We start from the raw sequence: 18,776 nt of genomic DNA, 5'->3' as shown, positions 1-18,776 counted from the left end.
GCCACGACGCACATTCGTCTCTACGTCATTCATACGTTCACGCAGGAGAAAAATGGCTGCTCCCTAGATTGGAAGAATTTTTTCTCAAATGTCTATTTTTGCAAATTGAAGGTAGGACAGATTTTAATAGTATTAATGCTGTGATAACGATAGTGTATTTTAAAGAAGAGAAACATTTATTCTATGATAAATATTCATATGCTTCCTTGACTTCATAATACTGACATGTCGCTACCATGCTGCTTTCACGGCCATGCTTGTAAATATGCTAACTTTAGCTAAGTAGTGTAGTTTAGCTAAATAAGCCACCTTAATAAGTATTGTACCAGTGGCATATCTGTTATCCTATTGCTGTCAAGTCTTTACCTCCTACTGAATGAATGTTGTGAATTCAACCGACTTTCGAAGAGAACCAACTGTACGGTACGGTACAGTATTTGGCTATACCTTTCAATGCGCTCATTATTTAAATGCATCATCCACAGATGTCAACAACTGACACACAGCAAGACACAATGCCTGTGTTCCAGAAGGCACAGAGTATCCCTGATGATCCAAACCAACAGATGGAGATTCCCAAGGAAGACACAAAACCTGTGCTTCAGATGAAACACACGAATCCAGTGGTTCTAAAGAAGAAGAAGAAGAAAAAACCACAGATTCCAAGGAGAAGGAAAAAACCAGAGGATCCCAGTAAGCCAGTCCCTTTAAATCTCAATAATGAGGTGGTGAGGATGAGGAAGGAGGTTAGAAGGGTGAGGACGCTGGTCATCAGAAAGTTGATTAAGCAGATAGCACATCTGAAGAAGAAGAAGGGTAAAGAGGAAGATCTGGAGAGGAATCGTAGGAGGGGAGCCAGACTGCTGGAGGAAATCCATGTGATGAAGAGACTAAAATCTGATCCGGTGGGTGATTCCCGTTTTTCCTTTACGTGAAATGTGGCATGGTTATACTTATTGGTGGAAGTCATTTCATGCTGAAGTTGTTGCATATGAGCTGAAACACAGTGATAGCGGAGGGAGGTTCTTTTAGACAATGTATTTTATAGCTTTTTAAAAAAAAAAATTTGAGTAAAGAATGTTCCTTAAAGTTAGTGAGAATTCGTAAAGGGATAGTTCGTCCAAAATTCATATTTTTCTCAAAGTCCACTAAACAAAACGATATTCCTGAACACACAGTCATTCTTTCAAACAATCCATTATTCAGCTTTGTCCCAGTCTGTAATAAGTGTTATTAGCATCGTCCAAATTCATGAATGGAAACGGTTTGTACCTTTATTGCAAAGCTGCATTGCAAGAGGAAAACTACCCTAAAACACTTCAAACTAAGACAAGTGGTGCTGTTTACCTCAAAGAACGTGATTTTGTATTCCTCTAAATAATGTTTTAATAAACAGGTACTTCCTGTGTTTATCAGTCAGTTTTCACAATTGTATGCGTGTTCTTTCGAGAAGAATAATTGTATACATCACAGTAAAGGATGGTATTCGCTAACTAGAAAGCAAGTTACCTATTTTGTCTTTAATATTCACTTTGGACAGTCAAACTTTATTTGCTTGAGAGTGAAAGGAAAATACATATTATGTCTGACTCGGAATATGAGCAGGAAGAAAATTTTTCAGCGATAGAACCTTACTTGTTCTAACCATAATACACAGATGATGAACTGATCACATAGAAGTTTGGACAGCAGCTAAAGGGGGGTGATAGTGAACCCGTTCATCCCCAACCCTTGCCCAGAATATCCGGAGGCAATGTGTTCTGTGTGTATTATAACATATAAAATCGGAAGTATTACTTACAATCTGTCTTGTCTCCACGGGTTGAACTGGGTAACTCGATGGAATTGCATTCGCCTCTAGACCTCTTAAGTGAACGTGGGTAACGATGCTCTGTAAAAAAAATTCTCACAAACATTGTATGTCTTGTTGGCGAAGTGGCTCCATTGATTTCCCCACAATACGACTCAGGAGTGGCAGAGGTATTGTCCCTATTGCAGAAGCGGGTAGAATTTAATTTCAAACCAAAAACCCCGGGGGCAGGCAAACGGCATGTTCAAGACGTGATGAGGCAGAAATCGATCCAGAGGAAATCCAGAAGTTCAACGTTTATTTATTGAGTGCACCGAAAAACACTGTCATCCTGCACAAGAAATTCTTGTGACAATACACCCAATAAACCCAGAAATATAGCAATAATACAGACTAGGATAAGTTAATTGTAAACACGGAAAGGCATACTAGGATCAAAGAACATTAGAAAGCTATCACAAACTCTTGAATGGGTTTAGTATTTCTGTGATTGGGAGCCGGGAGGATTGCTGCGTTCATTGAGATTGGGAGCTGGAGGATCTTGGGATCTGGAGGCTACAGTGAGGGGAAAAAAAATTTGATCCCCTGCTGATTTTGAACGCGTGCCCACTGACAAAGAAATGATCAGTCTATAATTTTAATGGTAGGTTAATTTGAACAGTGAGAGACAGACTAACAACAACAAAATCCAGAAAAACACGTCAAAAATGTTATAAATTGATCTGCAAAAACAACAGTACTTGGTGGCAGTCCTTCAATGCGTAGTGTTACCAATTGTTTTCTTGGTGACTATGGTCCCAGCTGCCTTGAGATCATTAAGATCCTCCTGTGTAGTTCTGGGCTTATTCCTCACCGTTCTCATGATCATTGCAACTCCACGAGGTGAGATCTCGCATGGAGCCCCAGACCGAGGGAGATTGATTGATTGCTTCTCAGCTTGTTACCTCTATAAAAGACACCTGGGAGCCAGAAATCTTATCAAATATGTATTTCATTCATTAAAATGAAAATCAATTTATAATATTTTTGACGTGTGTTTCTGGATTTTTATGTTGTTATTCTGTCTCTCACTGTTCAAATAAACCTACCATTAAAATTATAGACCGATCATTTCTTTGTCAGTGGGCAAATGTACAAAATCAGCAGGGGATCAAATCGTTTTTTTTCCCTCACTGTTTCTGTCACCTTGACCTTCCATGTCTCTTGTACATATACATATCTTATGACCATGGCATTTTCCATAATGACAAATTATTCTGAAGTCCACTGACGAAAATGCGCCGGCTAAGCGAAGCAACCTACATTCACAAAGCTTGTTGAGGTTAAAGTACACGCTCAATCACAGATGAAGAACAGAAGCTGTCTTTGGTGACTATAGGAAATAGTTTGCTAGTGCCAATTTGAATTTAGCCAATTCCGCTGGCTGTTTCGTCAGTGTACAGTTAAAAAAAAAATTATGCTAATGCGACAGCTTTTTTAATGTAGTTTGTGTTTTGGAGTCGTTTTCCACTTGCAATGCAGCTTTGCGATGAAGGTACGAACAGTATCCATTATTTAATTTGGATGATGCTAATAATGCTAATTACAGACTGGGACAGAGTATGTCGTTTCAGTTACGATAGAAAATATTATTTATGTACATTTTGTTATTGGAATACTGAACTGCATACTACATTCAGTTCACCCACATCAGTTTCAAATCCTGGCAAATGAACTAAATCAAGATCATCATTATTCTGTTGTTTTCAGGTTACCAAGGCTGCCCTCCAGAAGAACCTGAGCTTTGAGTTTGTCTGTAAAAATCCAAAGGCCACCATCACTGATAGAGCCATAGTCCGTATCGCCACTCATCCCCAGTTTAGCAAGAAGATAGACACCCTTAAAGCAGCCATCAAAGCCTTTAAGGATGACAGGATGACAGTGCTGAAAGGAGAAAATGAGACGGCTGGGAAAAAGGAGCCTGAAACGGAGGTAAAGGTGAAAGCACTGCCAAAGGACAGTGAGGAAAAAGAAGGGGTGGATGAAAGTGATGAGAAGGTGGAAGAAAACAAAGGAGAGGGTGATGAGGAGCAATATGGAATACTCGCGGAGAGCCAGAGTCTAATGCTTAATACCGACTCTCCCACAGAGAATACCGACTCTCCCACAGAGAATACCGACTCTCCCACAGAGAATACCGACTCTCCCACAGAGAATACCGACTCTCCCACAGAAAATACCGACTCTCCCACAGAGAATACCGACTCTCCCACAGAGAATACCGACTCTCCCACAGAGAATACCGACTCTCCCAAAGAGAATACCGACTCTCCCAAAGAGAATACCGACTCTCCCAAAGAGAATACCGACTCTCTCAAAGAGATTACAGACTCTCTCAAAGAGAATACCGACTCTCCCACCGAGAATTTAGCATCTTCTCACTCCAAGGAGATGTCAGAGACCCTGAAGTCTTTGACAGACAGTGTAACTCCTTTCATGATAGAGGCTCCACAAATAGCACCTATGAAGAAAATGGAAACTGAAAAACCCACAGCACAGAAGGCGGCACCGTTAACACAGCAGCTCGCTAAGGAAACACCAACCCCTCAGAAGACACAAGATCTCAACCCACTGAAAGACTCTAAACCCCAAAGGGAAGACTTCAGAAACAAGGAAGAGGCACAAGAAAATGAGGAGGAGGAGGATGTAGAGAGTGACTTGGAGTCTTCTGACGAAGACAGCGATGAAAAGGAGTATTTTGATGACAGCACAGAGGAGCGCTTCCATAAGCAGTCCTCACAGTCAGAGGAAAGTGACGACGACGACTTCTTCCTCGGGAAAGTCTCTAAGCTCAAGAATAAAAAGAGGAGGGACACGGCTGCAGCGCCACCTGGACACGAGGTGGGTTCCAGCTCTGTGACGGGGGAAAACCCACTGCTACAGCCACTGGACAGCTTAAAACCACACCAGACAGAACAAGACAAACTGGAGGACAGGCTGAACTCCAAGGCCACGTTCACATCTGTTTTCTGCTCCAGTCTGTCTGGGTCCAGAGGATGGGGAGATGGAGGCAGGGGTTCGGGTAGGGACGGAGGCAGGGGTTCGGGTAGGGACGGAGGCAGGGGTTCGGGTAGGGACGGAGGCAGGGGTTCGGGTAGGGACGGAGGCAGGGGTTCGGGTAGGGACGGAGGCAGGGGTTTGGGTAGGGACGGAGGCAGGGGTTCGGGTAGGGGTGGAGGCAGGGGTTCGGGTAGAGGCAGAGGCAGGGAACCCTGTGCCTTTCCTTCACATCAGGCTCCAGAGCAGGCATTGCACCCGTCATGGGAGGCCAGCAAGAAGAGGAAGGAACAGCTGACACAGATAGTAGCCTTCCAGGGGAAGAAGATTAAATTTGATGATGATGATTAAGCTGGCTACATTTAAATCAGCCTGACCCGCACATACGCTCTGTCTCTACATTTGCTATTATCGTGTATGTGACCGTTATGGGGAAAGTTTCAGTATTCAGTTTCACTGTCATTCCATTAGCCGATCCCTCCCAGTGATCCAACCGATTCATCAGGATTGATTTCCATGGTAAATTGAGGTTTCTCAGTTCAGCCTTATAACCATCTGTAGTATTCTGCTTTTACAGTGGTTGGCTGAACTGGCCAGGTAGAGGATGTGGCCAGGGGTAGTTCGGAAGTGACCATGTGACTGTAACAAATCAAATGCCCATGTAGTTTTTGCTTAATGAAAGGACATAGAAATTGACAGCTGTGTGTGTGTTATTATCATCCTTTGGTTAATTATATTTTCTGTATTTGTTAATTTTAGCACAAATGTATTTAAACATGGCTGTAATTAACCATGGATGACTCCTATTGTACAATTCCAGGATTACATTCATTTACGTTTTTGTGTTGGTACATTCATTAAAACCGTTTTGAACATTGTGAGTGACCAATGCACTGACTGAATTGCACATGTTCAATCCAGATTAAATGTTTTTTTTTTTATGTTACAAAGTGATATCCATTCATTTTAATTTGGGAAGTAATTAATGCCCGAAGGAAACTTGCCAAAAGAAGGTTTATGTTATATTATTAATATTATTATTCAGCTATTTGGGGAAAATTGTTATCTGGGAACCACTGCTTCTCGTCAACATTATTTCAATCTGACATTCAGTGGGAACACATGGCTAACGAGTCAGCAAAGTAAACATAAGACAGCTTTGTGTCGAAAATCTTCACCTATTGGTCACACAAGCTGTCGTAATCACGTATAGGTGGAGAATGCCCTGACGCTGACCAATAGCATTTCATATGCAAATCTTGTTTGAAAAAGTCCCGGGAAATCCGAGTTTCGCGGGAGGGCCCTTCGCGCGTAAACTGCATCCCCTCATTCATTGTCAGCTTCCTGGAGCCATTTTTCAAGCAGCTTGAACGGAGCTCGCAACCTAATCAAATCCGTAGCATCTTCACGTTTTGGAAACCTATCGGTAAACAAATTTCAACGAATGGATAGCTAACACATTAGTCTAAAAATATCCTTGATTATTTTGGGTCGAAGCGAGGCGGATTTTGAGAAAAATAGCTACGAAGTTTCAGAGGGACAAAAGGGCATTCGAGCCTGAAGATGAGGAAGGGGGGAGCTACGGTCCCGGAGAAAGTCCCTATTTCAGGGGTCGGGTGCACCTCCGTGGACAAAAAACACACGGTTCTGACCCGGTTCACTAACCCTACATATTATCAGATTTTAACCCCCCCATCCTTACCGAACCAGACTAACCATGTCGGTGTTGCAGACCCGACCGGGAATCAGCTATGCACAACCCCCATCGGGGTGTCTACAAACAGGACAAGACTACGACCAGCGCTCGGAAGACCTCCGGTAATTGATAAAGATCTCTCTTTCGCTGTACCAAATTCAGTGCAGAGTCACATGTAGTTAAGTAGCCAGTCGACTTGCTATATGGCTAATGTTATTGTGGAAGCTAGCTGGTCACTTATCCTAGCTAAACTCTCCGCACAAAACTAGCTAGCAGCGAGTTATTGTACAGTAGTTATCACTTCCCTTGCTGGTAGTAGTAGCACGAAAGCTACTATTACTGTTGTTAGCAGTATTCCGTACTAGTTCGAGAAGTCTGAATAACGTTGCTCGGTTAGAAAGTATTGGAATTAATAGTTAGATAACTACTGTGCACGTTGACATCATGCATGTGACATGTGTAACATTATGCATTTGTGATGCACTCTTTGAAACTTCATTAGTTTCGTAGTGGACTTCTAAAGAAGCAGGATTACATAAGAGCCTTACTTAGCTAACTGGTTATTAGCTGCCTAAGTTCACAAAAATACAAGCTGGTGTGTTGTGGTCTTGTTTGACACGGGAAAGTAATCAGCGAACTACTTTTAACTACATGAAGGGCATAATTTTGGCCTCACCTCGTTTTAGATATCAATATCCAGACAGGAATCTTTCGAAAGTTGACCTGCATGGAAAATATCAGCAGAACAACATCGTTAAATACATCCGAAAACGGCTCTTGTTCTGGTAGCTACCTAGGAAACCTGCATGAAATGGGTTATCGAAATAGATGATTTGTTCTTCAGAAAAGAGAAGCTAGGCCCTAAACTACGCTTGTAGGGGGATGGGGGTGATTCTATTCCCAGTACTTTACTGGGGGGTGCAATCTTCTTAGCTGGTCGCCCCCCCATTTGTAATCTCTCTGGTGGCTCAAAAGAGCGCCTGTGTGTGTCAATGTGTTCGTTTTTATCGGCCCCATTTGTTATTCAGTGTTCCCTGTATTCCATGCATCCAATGGCTGTCCAGTCATAAACAGTAGCTTTACAACCCTGTGCGCTAGCTAGCAGGGACACATTGTTGCTAGCCAACATGGAGTCACCATGAGGAAGCACTAGGCATTTCAGATTTGTTGTGACATTTGGTCTTAATTGGAAAGATGGAAGCGCGCCCTTCAAATCTGGTTTCCTAAAGTGCCGTGTTCTGAGTTAACATCTGCAGTTGTCCATCGTTTTACCCAAAAGTGAATTTCTTGGGACATTCTAAGGCAAGGAGTTCCCTGACTCCCGAACAAATGCATACATGACCACAATTCATTGACAAGTGACATGCAACGTTTGTGACATGCAATGTATCCACCATGTGAAGGAAACGGCACCTGCAGGCATTAGGAGTGGTGAAATGACCTGTAGCATCTCTAGATCTGACAGCATTTCTCCTCCAGAGGTGAATATAACAACAAATTTTAACACTCTCTGGTGGGGGTTGCCTGGAAGTTTGCACAGAGAGGTGTGTGTGTTGGTTTTTGATTGATGACATCGCCCACTAGCTTGCTACACATTTGATGGTCACCTGGTGTCTCCTTTTGGTGAAAGATATGCACTCACCCTGTTTTACAGTAAGCGGATTTGCTGTGCCTGGGAAATGAGTGTGCTAACATTTTGCTAACAGCCTTGCGGGCCGAGGAAATGTGCCATCAACGTTTTGGGAAACCGTGACATGTAGGCTTCTTTGAAGGCCACTGAATCATGAGTCTTACCTGCCTTTTGACATTTTTCCATCAACCCCACTGGGAATCTGCATGCGGGGAATTAGTGCTGCTGTTGAAATCGATCAGCTCAGATTGTTTTCACTCATCACTTTTTAATAGGGTAAGGAATCGTTCAGATGCATGTCAGGGTTAGAGATGTTTTGTACTGGACCCTCGTGGGATACGTGTTTTGTACTGGACCCCTTTAGTTTTGAAACTGCACCCCTGGCATTGTGGGGCAGTCAGTCTAGCTCCTGAGCTTCACAGGACCCTGGGTTGCTGTGCCCTTGGATCAAATCGACTGCACCAATCTGGGACGGTTCTGGCTGTGTTTCTGTAGCGCACATTTGATGACTTTTGCAGAACAAATAGCCTTGTAGTTTCTTGCAATTTTTTTACAATTTCTGCCAGTCCCTGGGCATCTTGCTTGGCATGTACCAGCTGATGATCTGGCCTGTCATTACCATAATCTACATCTGTCCTGTTTTATAGTTTATAACCTGGATCTATTCTTTTTACTTCAAGGCCTGTCTTTGGTTACCTTGTTTCCCTACCGCAGAGCCAAAATCTGAAATCTCAAGGGAGTTGTTTTATAATCATCACAATGTGCTAGACAATAAAAACTAAAAACAAATTCCATTGTCCTTGGTTTATTTGCAACCCTTGAGATTCTGTCTGTTCAACTGTGTGTGTGTGTGTACACACCTGTTGATGAAACTGCATGTGTATGTGTTGTGCATTTGAACAGTGTTTTCATCGACACACTGCCGGGCTTCAGAATAGGAAGAGCTCCAATTAGTGACTTTCATGCACCTTTCTGTCAGCCTGGCCGATCCGTCGTGTTCCTTCCCTGCTTGTGCATTCATCTGTTGGCATTAAGGCTCCGGAAGTCCTCCGCTGGATCCGTGGTGTGTTTCAGGTGCTTCCGGCGGTTTTCCTTCCTTTTAATGCTGTTTGTCTGTCAGGCCAAGCGTCGGTTGGAGCTTGAGGAGGGCGACCACCCGTACACCATTGACACGGTCAGGCCGCCCCGGGCCAAGAGAGCCACCACGCACTCCCTCAGAGAAACTAAAGGTGAGACCGTCTGGGACACACTTGGGGTATCGATGAGTTTAGAGACCCTGACATAGATGTAGCTGGGGCTTTGGTTTCGATTCTGTTACTTAGTCTATTTATTTTATAGTTATTGTTGTGGGGTGGGGTTTGTTGCCTGCCAAACACTTGTTTTAGGTTGGGCAAATTGCATTTTTTTTGTTTCTGGTTGTTTTTTCATATAAATCCTGTGATGTTGATTTGGAGCCCCACTGCCTCATTCCTGCCCCCCCCCCCCCCCCCACCCTCTGCTGTCACCCGCTAACCCCCCCCCCCCCCCCCACCCGTCTTATCTTATGATGTTCTAGTTTGCCTCACCCTTCGTTGGTATTAATGAGAACTTCTCTCCAGTTCCCAAGTCCCCGGTGGAGAAGACCCGCTACGACACGTCGCTTGGCCTGTTGACCCGGAAGTTTCTCCAGCTTCTGGCCCAGTCCAGTGACGGGGTGGTGGACCTCAACCTGGCGGCAGAGACCCTCAAGGTCCAGAAGAGGCGTCTTTATGACATCACCAATGTCCTGGAGGGTGTGCATCTCATCAAGAAGAAGGCCAAGAACAACATCGAGTGGCTGTGAGTAGGAGTGTCTGTACCTCTATGCAGGGTGTCCACGGCAACACGACTGGGCTGTGCAGCGTTCTGTTGGGCCGGTCCGGCCCGTTTGTTTGATGACGTCGCTGCTAACTGTGGGGTTGTTGGTTCCATCCCACCTCGGGGCCATTAGAGAAGATGGGTTCCACCACTCACTGCTGAGCGTGACCAAACTAACTGTTATAAATGCAGTATTGTGGATGTGACATTTCCAGTGAAGGGGGTGTTGTCTGAGCTTTTGGGATTAGGGGCAGCGTCTGCTTGTCATAGTACCCGTTTAAGAGACCCGCTTCTTCTTGACAGCGGCCATTTTTAAAGCCGGTGGTCCATAATTGTGTAACCCCTCTAAATCAGACCGTGGCAAGATAAGGCCCCCTGGCCGGTTCTGGTCTGTTGAGTCATTCTATCCAGCCCGCGGTAGATCCAACACTTTAATAATAATAATTCTAAATAAAAATACTTGACAAGCCCTGCTTGTCAAGTAAAATTGGTATTTTATTTACTGCTGCATATTTTATTTCAAATTAAAAGTCCTGTGGCACTCCCACTGCTGCAACAGTACCGCCCACTGCTGCAACAGTACCGCCCACTGCTGCAACAGTACCGCCCACTGCTGCAACAGTACCGCCCACTGCTGCAACAGTACCGCCCACTGCTGCAACAGTACCGCCCACTGCTGCAACAGTACCGCCCACTGCTGCAACAGTACCGCCCACTGCTGCAACAGTACCGCCCACTGCTGCAACAGTACCGCCCACTGCTGCAACAGAAATGACTCCTGACTTCACCTCACTTGTCAAAGCCCAAACAAGGCTTGCCCTTGAGTGGCCCTAAAAGTTGATTTCTTTGGTCTGGGCTGCCGGAATAGCTTTCATTAAAAGGATGTAGTACAAAAAAATATACTGCTTGAGTATTAGATAATGGCAATTATACCAACATTTGCATTGTATCTTCATAGGTGATTTCAGACTTATGGCTGCCCTAATAACTTAACGATATACCAATACGTAATATAGCCTACTCTGTGAAGTTGAAAGTTAAATATTAAGGCAAATGTGTTGCAGCAATAACCTTGAAAGGAGATTTCTTAGGCCTTTGCCTGCCATAATAAGTTAAGAGAATAATACAGAAAAGATTGTTAAAGTAAATTAAGTTAGATTATGAAAATGGTGTTGCATGGAAAAGAAATATGCAAAAATATAATATGCAATTTAACAGTTAGCTATGCTGTGTGTCTTTTGAGCATGTTTGTTAAAGTAATCTGGCCAGCAACACTCTCTGGTTTTTTTCAACATGGCCCCGCCCGATAAAAAAGATTGCCCACCCCTCCTCTATATTATGCAGTGACGCACAGTGTCTGCGCTAACATGTTTGTATTAATATTCTGTCTTTGACATGGCACATAACACCTCTGCATCTCCATTTTTATTTACCCGCTACAAACTGAGGTATACGAGAAATAACGTCTGTGTCTGTGTGTGTGTCTGTGTGTGTGTGTCTGTGTGTGTGTAGGGGTTGCAGCCTGTCGCCGGAGGGTGTGGCCAGTGTGCAGTCCCAGAGTTCTAAAGAACTGTTGGAGTTGACCCAGGAGGAGAAGAGACTGGATGAACTCATTCACATATGCACCCACACGGTTCAGCAGATGACACTGGACACGCAGTCACGGAAATATCCTTACCGAACCATCCTGTGTGTCGGAGTGAACGCCTGTTCCTCTCCTGGTGTCGGTTCTGTACATGGTGTCTTTTGGGGGTTCCTCCCCTGGTTCTGGCTCGCTGTGGTTTCCCGTTCAAGAAGTTGGCACGTTCTGACTGTTTGAATGAGGCCGTGGGCTGATGTGCTGGGGTGCTTCTGGCGAGTTGATGTGTGGAATAGCAGATTATTTTTTCTTGGGGGGGGGGGGGGGTGCTTTTTCAATACAGTAAGTTTTGGTGGTTAGTTAATGTGCGAATGAAGAAACAATGCAACAATGTCAGTCACCACATAATTTTGTTTTTAATTCATCCCAGTTCTACACATTCCCCCCAAAATGAGGGTATTAATCTGAAGTTCGTCGTTAGATCGTTTGTCCCACACCATTTTTCAGTTTTGAAAACTGCAGTAAATAGCTTGAAGAAGCCAATATGACGACGTCATCTGATCATCTCAAAGGAGTGACGACAACTCCCCGTTTCTGAAAAGTAGCGCCGTTCAATTCAGAGTGCGCGTCTCATTTTAGCGGCGTTCACAATATCGTTATTTCCCACCTGCTAGGTGGCAGTTTGATCACGTGTCTAGGTGGACTAATTCCGTGGTGGATATCAAATGGTGTGCACGCGCCCTCTTTTCCCTTAACCCTGTGGTACATTTGCGTACATATCATATGACGACGTGAAGAAGGTCCCCAGTCTGAGGGACCAGACTGTCATTGTGGTCAAAGCCCCTGTGGAAACCAAGCTGGAGGTACCAGACCCTGCTGAGGTAAAGTTTCCACCCCACATCCCCAGGGGACAGAATTTGTGGCGGTTTGTTCTGGTGCTGAAAAAGCCGCTGATTTGCATTTGTCTATCAGAGTTTTCAGATTCACTTGAGCAGTACCCAGGGTCCGATAGAAGTCTTCTTGTGCTCCGAGGACCACGCTCCCTCCTCCTCGCTGTCCGACCACAACACCCCTTCGCAGAGTGGAACCGGGATTTCTTCCTCGTCATGTGTCAGTGGAAACTCTTCCTCCTTCCTTAAAGTGTCACAAGGTGAGCCTCACCTTGCTACCTAATTCTTTGGTGGGTTTTTATTTTTTTATTTTTTTGTGAACTGCTCCTTTTAAAGCACTCTCTCCCCCCTTTCTCTCACACTCTTACCCTCTCCTGTCTCTCCCCCTTTCTTTCACCAGATGGTAACGACTGTAACGGTTTCTCCAACGCCCTGTCCAGGCTCCCAGCGTGCTCAGCGGTGACGGTGACCCCAGTCTCCCCCCTGCCCTCCTCCCTCACCTCCCTCCTCCCCCACGAGGATGTTGCGGAACAGGAGCCCTTTGTTGCCCTCTCCCCCTCCCTCCCGCTCACCCTGGAAGAGGATGACTACCTCCTGAGTCTAACGGAGAACGAAGGCATCAGCGACCTGTTTGCCTATGATCTTGACCGGCTTGGCGGGCTGGACGTCCTGCTGTGTAACTGAGTCAAACGGAAACTCTCGGACCGTTTTTATGGATTTTTACTGTGGCCCTTCTGGAGCCAGACAGAATGGCGGCTGCAATGTTTAGTTTCACGGTGTACTGGTTGACAGGGCGTGTGTGCTTCGTAGCCTGCAGCTCGGCAGCCATTTTGGAGCCGGGCTTTGTTATCCTAAGCCCCTGGGCTGGACCCCCACCACACGAAGAACCTGACCGTTGAACCCCTTTCTGCCGGCAACTGTAACATTTTGGCGCGGAGTGTGGCTGTGAATGAGAGGAAATGCCTTCTCTTGGTGTGGATGTGATCCAATCAGGCGGTCTGTGGCTGAACAGCGTGTTCCGTGGCCAAATGGACGGACCCCTCTTACTTGACCGGTCTTTTGGTTTGACCTGCACGTTAGGGAAAAGCGACATCGTACATGATCAGTTTTCCTCATGGTTCGGGTGTACGGGGGGGGTGTCATTGTGCCCCCGTGGCGAGTCGCGTAAACCTAATTCCTCCCTTTTAGCCACCTCGGATGAAAGCCCCCGCTAACCGATGTGCCGTGTCAATCACTCCCTACGTGTGACCGGCTGCTACAACCTGTGGAACGACCTGCGTGTCACGGCAGAACGTTCCAACAGGTGTGTAGGTGTTAACGTGAGCCAACAGGCCCAATCCTACCGTCGTGATTTTTTTTTTTTTTTTAAATAAGCTGCCCAAGTTCCCTCGGCCCTCTTACAGCCTTTTTGAGCAATGTGAACCGTTACTGCTGGTTAACGAGAAACTAGTGGGCAGGTAGCGGGATATATATCTCTAAATGTATGAAATTTGTTGCTGTGTGTGGGCGGAGTCGTCTGGATGTTGTGCTTGACAGGTGGCTATGTAGTTTCTCCCTGGGTCAGAGGTCACCTGTTTTTCCCTGGGTCAGAGGTCATTTGTTTTTCCCTGGGTCAGAGGTCACCTGTTTTTCCTGTGCCCTGCTGCCTTAGAAGTAATGCCCAGGGGTGAGACTTAAACCTCAGGGGCTTTTCGGCGGAATGGAGACTCTGTTACTCACGTGGACAGGCCCCTGTGGTTGTTTTAGTCGTGCTAATGTATCAGCGAACAGCTAACGTTCTACTGAACTGGAAGCGTAGTATTTTCTCAGGGCTCCTCTGATAGCTTTTTTTTTTTTTTTTTAATTTGAATATAATTTTGTTGCTTCTATTCAGAAGTGGTTTCTAATTAATGTTTTGTAAAATAAATGTTTTGATTTGTATGATAATACCCCCATATATCAGTTGTTGAACTTATAAATGGAAATTAAATACCCTTTCTTTTTACCCCGTGATTGGTAAAGACATGTAAAAAAAAAATTTTTTACTAAGCTATGAAACTAACCACTAATGTTAAAATACGTTCAGCGTTCAAGCTTTGCTTGTCTACGTGGGCTGAGCTGACCGGTTTCAAGATGAGCACTGTGATAACACTGTGGCGTCTTAGTTTCCCATGCACATCTCGTGACCCTGACTCCTGTCCTGTGTCTCGTCTGAACCCCGTGTGTTGTCAATAACAGACCCCAAGCTGTTTCCAGGCGGTCGAGTGATTTTTGAATGTGTGTCTCCAGTACAGACATTTCCTGGTTGGAGGTACTGTATTGCTGCTTACAGTAATTAAAATGGAAGCCATTCTGATGTGCTGGATTTAACGCTGGCCCTTTGGGGCATCTGATTCCTCTGCTCTATGGAGCAGATGTGTTTTTTTTATGCCTCCAGTAGTACGTTTCCATTAATAATCCGTGAAGCGTCTAACTGGACTATTGGTCAGAGGGTTTTACCTTTTTTGCACACTGTCTCAATTATTTTTCACGCTTCTGTCCTTGAATTGGCGCACTCTCGTTCGTCAGCCCACCAAAACATTTTAGCTAGCTTCCTACTGTCACTACTGCTCCTCGTTAGGGCCACCGTGTTGGAGTGACGAGGCGTTTGTTGGTCTGTGCTGCTAGTTACCACCAGTGATGGGATTGTAATTCACTGTAGTAGCCGATGAAGAAACACAGCCGCTGTCCTGCCGTCTCCGGTACAGGGCGTTGTAACCCCTCAAGGCAGATCTGGGATCAGCTGTTGTTCATTCCCCGCAACGAATGGTTCAGGTTAGGGTTGATCCCAGATCTGTGTTTGGGGAACTAACCCCCCAAGCAAGTTATGGTGGTGACGTTTATTTTTCAAGGCTGTTCTACTGTTTTGCTGTATAGACCTAGAACGGTCTTTCAATACTTTCGTTATGACTTGACAAATAGTCTTTTACGACAAGTTAAGATGTTTTAATTGTTTTATGCCGTTTCCTGCCCACTGTCCAGATATGGTCACCTATTCAACAAGTGAAATAGCCCATATGAGACCGGAACTCAGGCTATCATGCTGACTAATAGAATTGGTGCAAGTACAAACCGATTAAAGTCCTCTGGTTTAATGGTTTGTTGTGGGAATTATGTGAAATGTTGACCTTTGAATTTATTTTCAACACTTCATGTTCATCTAAATTTGCTTAATGTTATTCAATATAGTAGTTCTAAAACAAAACATTTGACAATTTCATTGTCGTTTTCCTTTTTTCTTCCATGAAATCCTGATCATTTAAGTAAATCCAGGATGTTTCTGTTAATTAAATATTTTGTGGGTGAAGATGAATAGCGAAGCACTGTTTTCTTGGGTTTTGGACATCAGCCCGGAGACAGTTTGGGCCGTTCTGTGGAGTAGCAGCGCCAGGGATGCAATTCATACTGTAAACACTCTTTTGTTAACGAAGGATAAAACCCTGGACACACACAGCTTCTGCCTTTTACGTTACCCGTTCGTCTCCACGGTGACCTTGGCGTTCCCTCAACGTGTCCGTGGTATGTCGTCGGTTACGGTCTGAAAGGTCTAACTGATCTGGCTCTTCCGCCACCCCAGAATGATACCACAGCAAAGCTGAACGGTGTGTTGGTGTTTGCCCATCTTAACCACATACAGGTGGGTACATCAAGGTTGCTTCTTGGACTGGGGGTGCATCCCAAATGGTTTCTCACTTAACGCCTCTTTGAAATAGGGTGCCACCTGTGAGGCAATCTAGCTGTGTAGTGCACCAATTATATTCTTTAATCGCTAGCTGGGGGTGGAGACCCGGTTTCTGCAGTAGGAAACCTAACGCCCGCTCTGATGTTTCAGTCGTCAGTTCGTTTGGGACATTTCTTGTTTGTATGGAATAAAGTGATTGATGACGGTGTGTTTAATAAAGTTATTAAACTTTATATTTATTTTTTTGCTCTACCCGGTGTGCTGTGGTGTTTAGTTCTACCATTTGTGTATTGGAGCGGTCCAATTATCAGCCTGCTGGCAATGCAAGTTGGGGTGGGGGGTTTAACCCTCAACACCTGCTGGTGTTGGGGCCACGTTGTTTCCCAGTTCCAAATGCACGTGCTGGTGGAGGTGCATATAGGATCAGCATGGTGTTCAAGTCTGGCCCTTCCTGGCCACAGGGAAGATTAAGGGCTTACCCCCCTTGGAAATGAGTAAGCATGATGATTACATGTAGTAGTTCTATGTAAGAAATGGCCAACTAAATGTCAGACCCAGACCGTTTCTCCTTACCAACATACACGGAGGTTCCTCCACAGTCTCCTGCTGAGCACCTTCCAGGAAGAAGCCAGAGTGTCAGGAAACCCGTTTAGTTTTGGGATGTGCTCATGACTTAAGTGACGCTACTATTGTTCCACTATTGAATACAATTTGCATTAATATCTAATTAACAATTTCATATTTTAAGTCTGCAAAGTCTGAGATCAGAGAAGCAAATATTCACATAATATGGAAGCCATTATTTTCTGTAAACAATTAAAATGCTTAAAAGGAACATGGTGTTATGGGATTCCGCTTAGCTCATGAAGGATGCGACTGTAGGCAGCGGTATTGAAATCCCTGAAGCCAGTTCCACTCCATTTTTACATTGCAACCACATAATCAGGGACTTCAGCCTTCTGTTCTACCTCATTAACTGCACCCGCCTGGTGTCCCAGGTCTAAACAAACCCCTGGTCAGGGGGTTGCAGTGAAAAAATGGAGCGGTACAGGACCAGGTTTGAATACCAGTCAGCCAATACCTGCAAATAGCGGGTCAAAGGCCTAGGCACAGTGCCTCTCAACCCTGCTCCTGGACACCCCCCTGCCCTGCATGTTTTAGGTTTCTCCCTGCCCTAACATACCTGATGTAGCTCATGAAGGAATTGATAATGAGCTAATAATTTGAATCAGTTGTGACAGAGCAGGGAGAGATCTAAAACATGCAGGGCAGGTGGGTGCCCAGGAGCAGGGTTGAGAAACACTGGCCTTAGGGATCTTTTGGGATTTAGCTTTGGAGTTTTGGGCAGGAAGGGGACCTGGGAGTTGGGTTAGGGGACCTCAGGGGCCCAGGTAAGAAATGTGTGTAATAAAATTGCTCTGGATAACCGCATCTGCTAAATGACTAAAATGCTTTAGGGTTGGATAGGCGGCGGTAGTATTGCATTGTATAGTAGTCTTGTATTGGTCGCTTGGTATGCCTTGTAGTGTGAAGGTTGTGGGTTTGATTCCCTCCTCAGGGGAGTATTAGTTTGGGGCCCAGGCCTGTTCTACACTACTTCAAGTGAATGCATTTACATGTTGACCGTGGCCTTTACCACAAAGAGTGTCTTCGCAAATTCCACCACCCTTCTGCCTGCTGAGCTACACAGAACCAACGCGACAGGTCAGATGACAGACGGGGATCCTCTTCCTTGTCCTAGGGAAGACCTTAATTGCGAACACCTCGTTTCATAGTGTCCTTTAAAGCCGTTGGAGGAGGAGGCTGTGGAGGACATTTGGAGGACGCGGGCTGTGCCAACAGAGATATTCCCCCCTTACCACGCGGAAAGCGGTCTTACGGCATCTACTTATTAGGCCATGTCAACCAATCCACCAGGGGGCAGTGTGCTCACACAGAATGTCATGCCGACGGGATATTGTTCCCGGTGATTTCGGTTGGTCTGGTGGTCTCTGAGCAGATGCCTCTGGCACACTATATTCGCCACAGCAGCGCTGGTTTGAGTCCAGCCCGTTGCTCTTTCAGCAAAATAAACTCCTCTGTCTACACTGGTCAAATAAAGTATGAACATTTCCAATAATGTTGTGGTCTTTTATTTTTTATTGTTTGAGCAGGAACCTGCGAGTGTGAATGTGTGAAGTTGTCCTTCTGTGGCCTAGGCAGTTTGTTAAAACTAGGATTTTTTCTTTAAATGGGCTGAATTAACTACTGACCGCCATTCCTCAGGTTGACTTTGCAGGCCTCGATGGTTCAGTCTACAATACAGGATCTTAATGTCACCCAGCCCACCACATATTGTCCAAGATGCACAGAGCAATGTGTCTCAGAGCAGCAACACTGGTCCAGGATCTGTCCATGCAGTCTTGTTATTTAGGATCTAAGAGGCTGATCCTAGATCAGCTCTGCAACTGTTCTGAGACCCTGCCAGTGAGCACTGGATTGTGAGTATATGTGCTGCTCACCTACAGAAGGGAAGAAAATATTCCATTGGTGAACAAAGGTTATATTACACCTGGCCTGTTATTGTGTGTAACCCTGTTTGTCTGTACCTTTCTCTCCA

The 18,776-nt window shown here is 45.1% G+C and overlaps 2 protein-coding genes across 5 annotated transcripts; both read left to right on the top strand.

Moving 5' to 3' along the window:
• The first annotated feature begins 1 nt into the window (after position 1).
• On the top strand, positions 2–5,727 carry srfbp1 (serum response factor binding protein 1). Its single transcript, XM_029122905.2, has 3 exons — positions 2–111; positions 486–905; positions 3,560–5,727. Exons 2-3 carry the CDS (start codon positions 486–488, stop codon positions 5,195–5,197), a joined length of 2,058 nt encoding a protein of 685 aa, XP_028978738.2. The 5' UTR covers positions 2–111; the 3' UTR covers positions 5,198–5,727.
• A 253-nt stretch (positions 5,728–5,980) lies between these two features.
• LOC105030233 (transcription factor E2F3) lies at positions 5,981–18,268 on the top strand. Of its 4 annotated transcripts, none has more exons than XM_029122984.2 (8): positions 5,981–6,664; positions 7,946–8,023; positions 9,293–9,401; positions 9,771–9,990; positions 11,521–11,676; positions 12,354–12,468; positions 12,560–12,737; positions 12,918–13,042. In XM_029122984.2, the coding sequence occupies exons 1-8, from the start codon at positions 6,410–6,412 to the stop codon at positions 12,938–12,940; spliced, it is 1,134 nt and encodes a 377-aa protein (XP_028978817.2). In that variant the 5' UTR covers positions 5,981–6,409; the 3' UTR covers positions 12,941–13,042. The 4 variants fall into 4 exon arrangements, with proteins under 4 accessions (XP_028978817.2, XP_012986651.2, XP_012986649.2 ...); XM_013131197.3 differs by having other exon boundaries at positions 12,560–12,767; positions 12,878–12,961; XM_013131195.4 differs by having other exon boundaries at positions 5,983–6,664; positions 12,878–18,268.
• Positions 18,269–18,776: the final 508 nt, after the last annotated feature.

The sequence above is a fragment of the Esox lucius genome, chromosome 10 (genome assembly GCF_011004845.1).
Source record: "Esox lucius isolate fEsoLuc1 chromosome 10, fEsoLuc1.pri, whole genome shotgun sequence".
In the NCBI taxonomy this organism is placed as follows: Eukaryota; Metazoa; Chordata; class Actinopteri; order Esociformes; family Esocidae; genus Esox; species Esox lucius.
Note: the sequence above shows the minus strand (reverse complement) of the source record. Positions and strands in the feature narration are given on the sequence as shown.

Coding starts and splice junctions, on each gene's coding strand:
- srfbp1 (XM_029122905.2), top strand. CDS start 486: ATGTCAACAACTGACACACAGCAAGACACAATGCCTGTGTTCCAGAAG. Junction 906..3,559: donor AGAGACTAAAATCTGATCCG/GTGGGTGATTCC, acceptor TGTTGTTTTCAG/GTTACCAAGGCTGCCCTCCA.
- LOC105030233 (XM_013131195.4), top strand. CDS start 6,410: ATGAGGAAGGGGGGAGCTACGGTCCCGGAGAAAGTCCCTATTTCAGGG. Junction 9,402..9,770: donor CTCCCTCAGAGAAACTAAAG/GTGAGACCGTCT, acceptor ACTTCTCTCCAG/TTCCCAAGTCCCCGGTGGAG. Junction 12,738..12,877: donor CTTCCTTAAAGTGTCACAAG/GTGAGCCTCACC, acceptor TTCTTTCACCAG/ATGGTAACGACTGTAACGGT.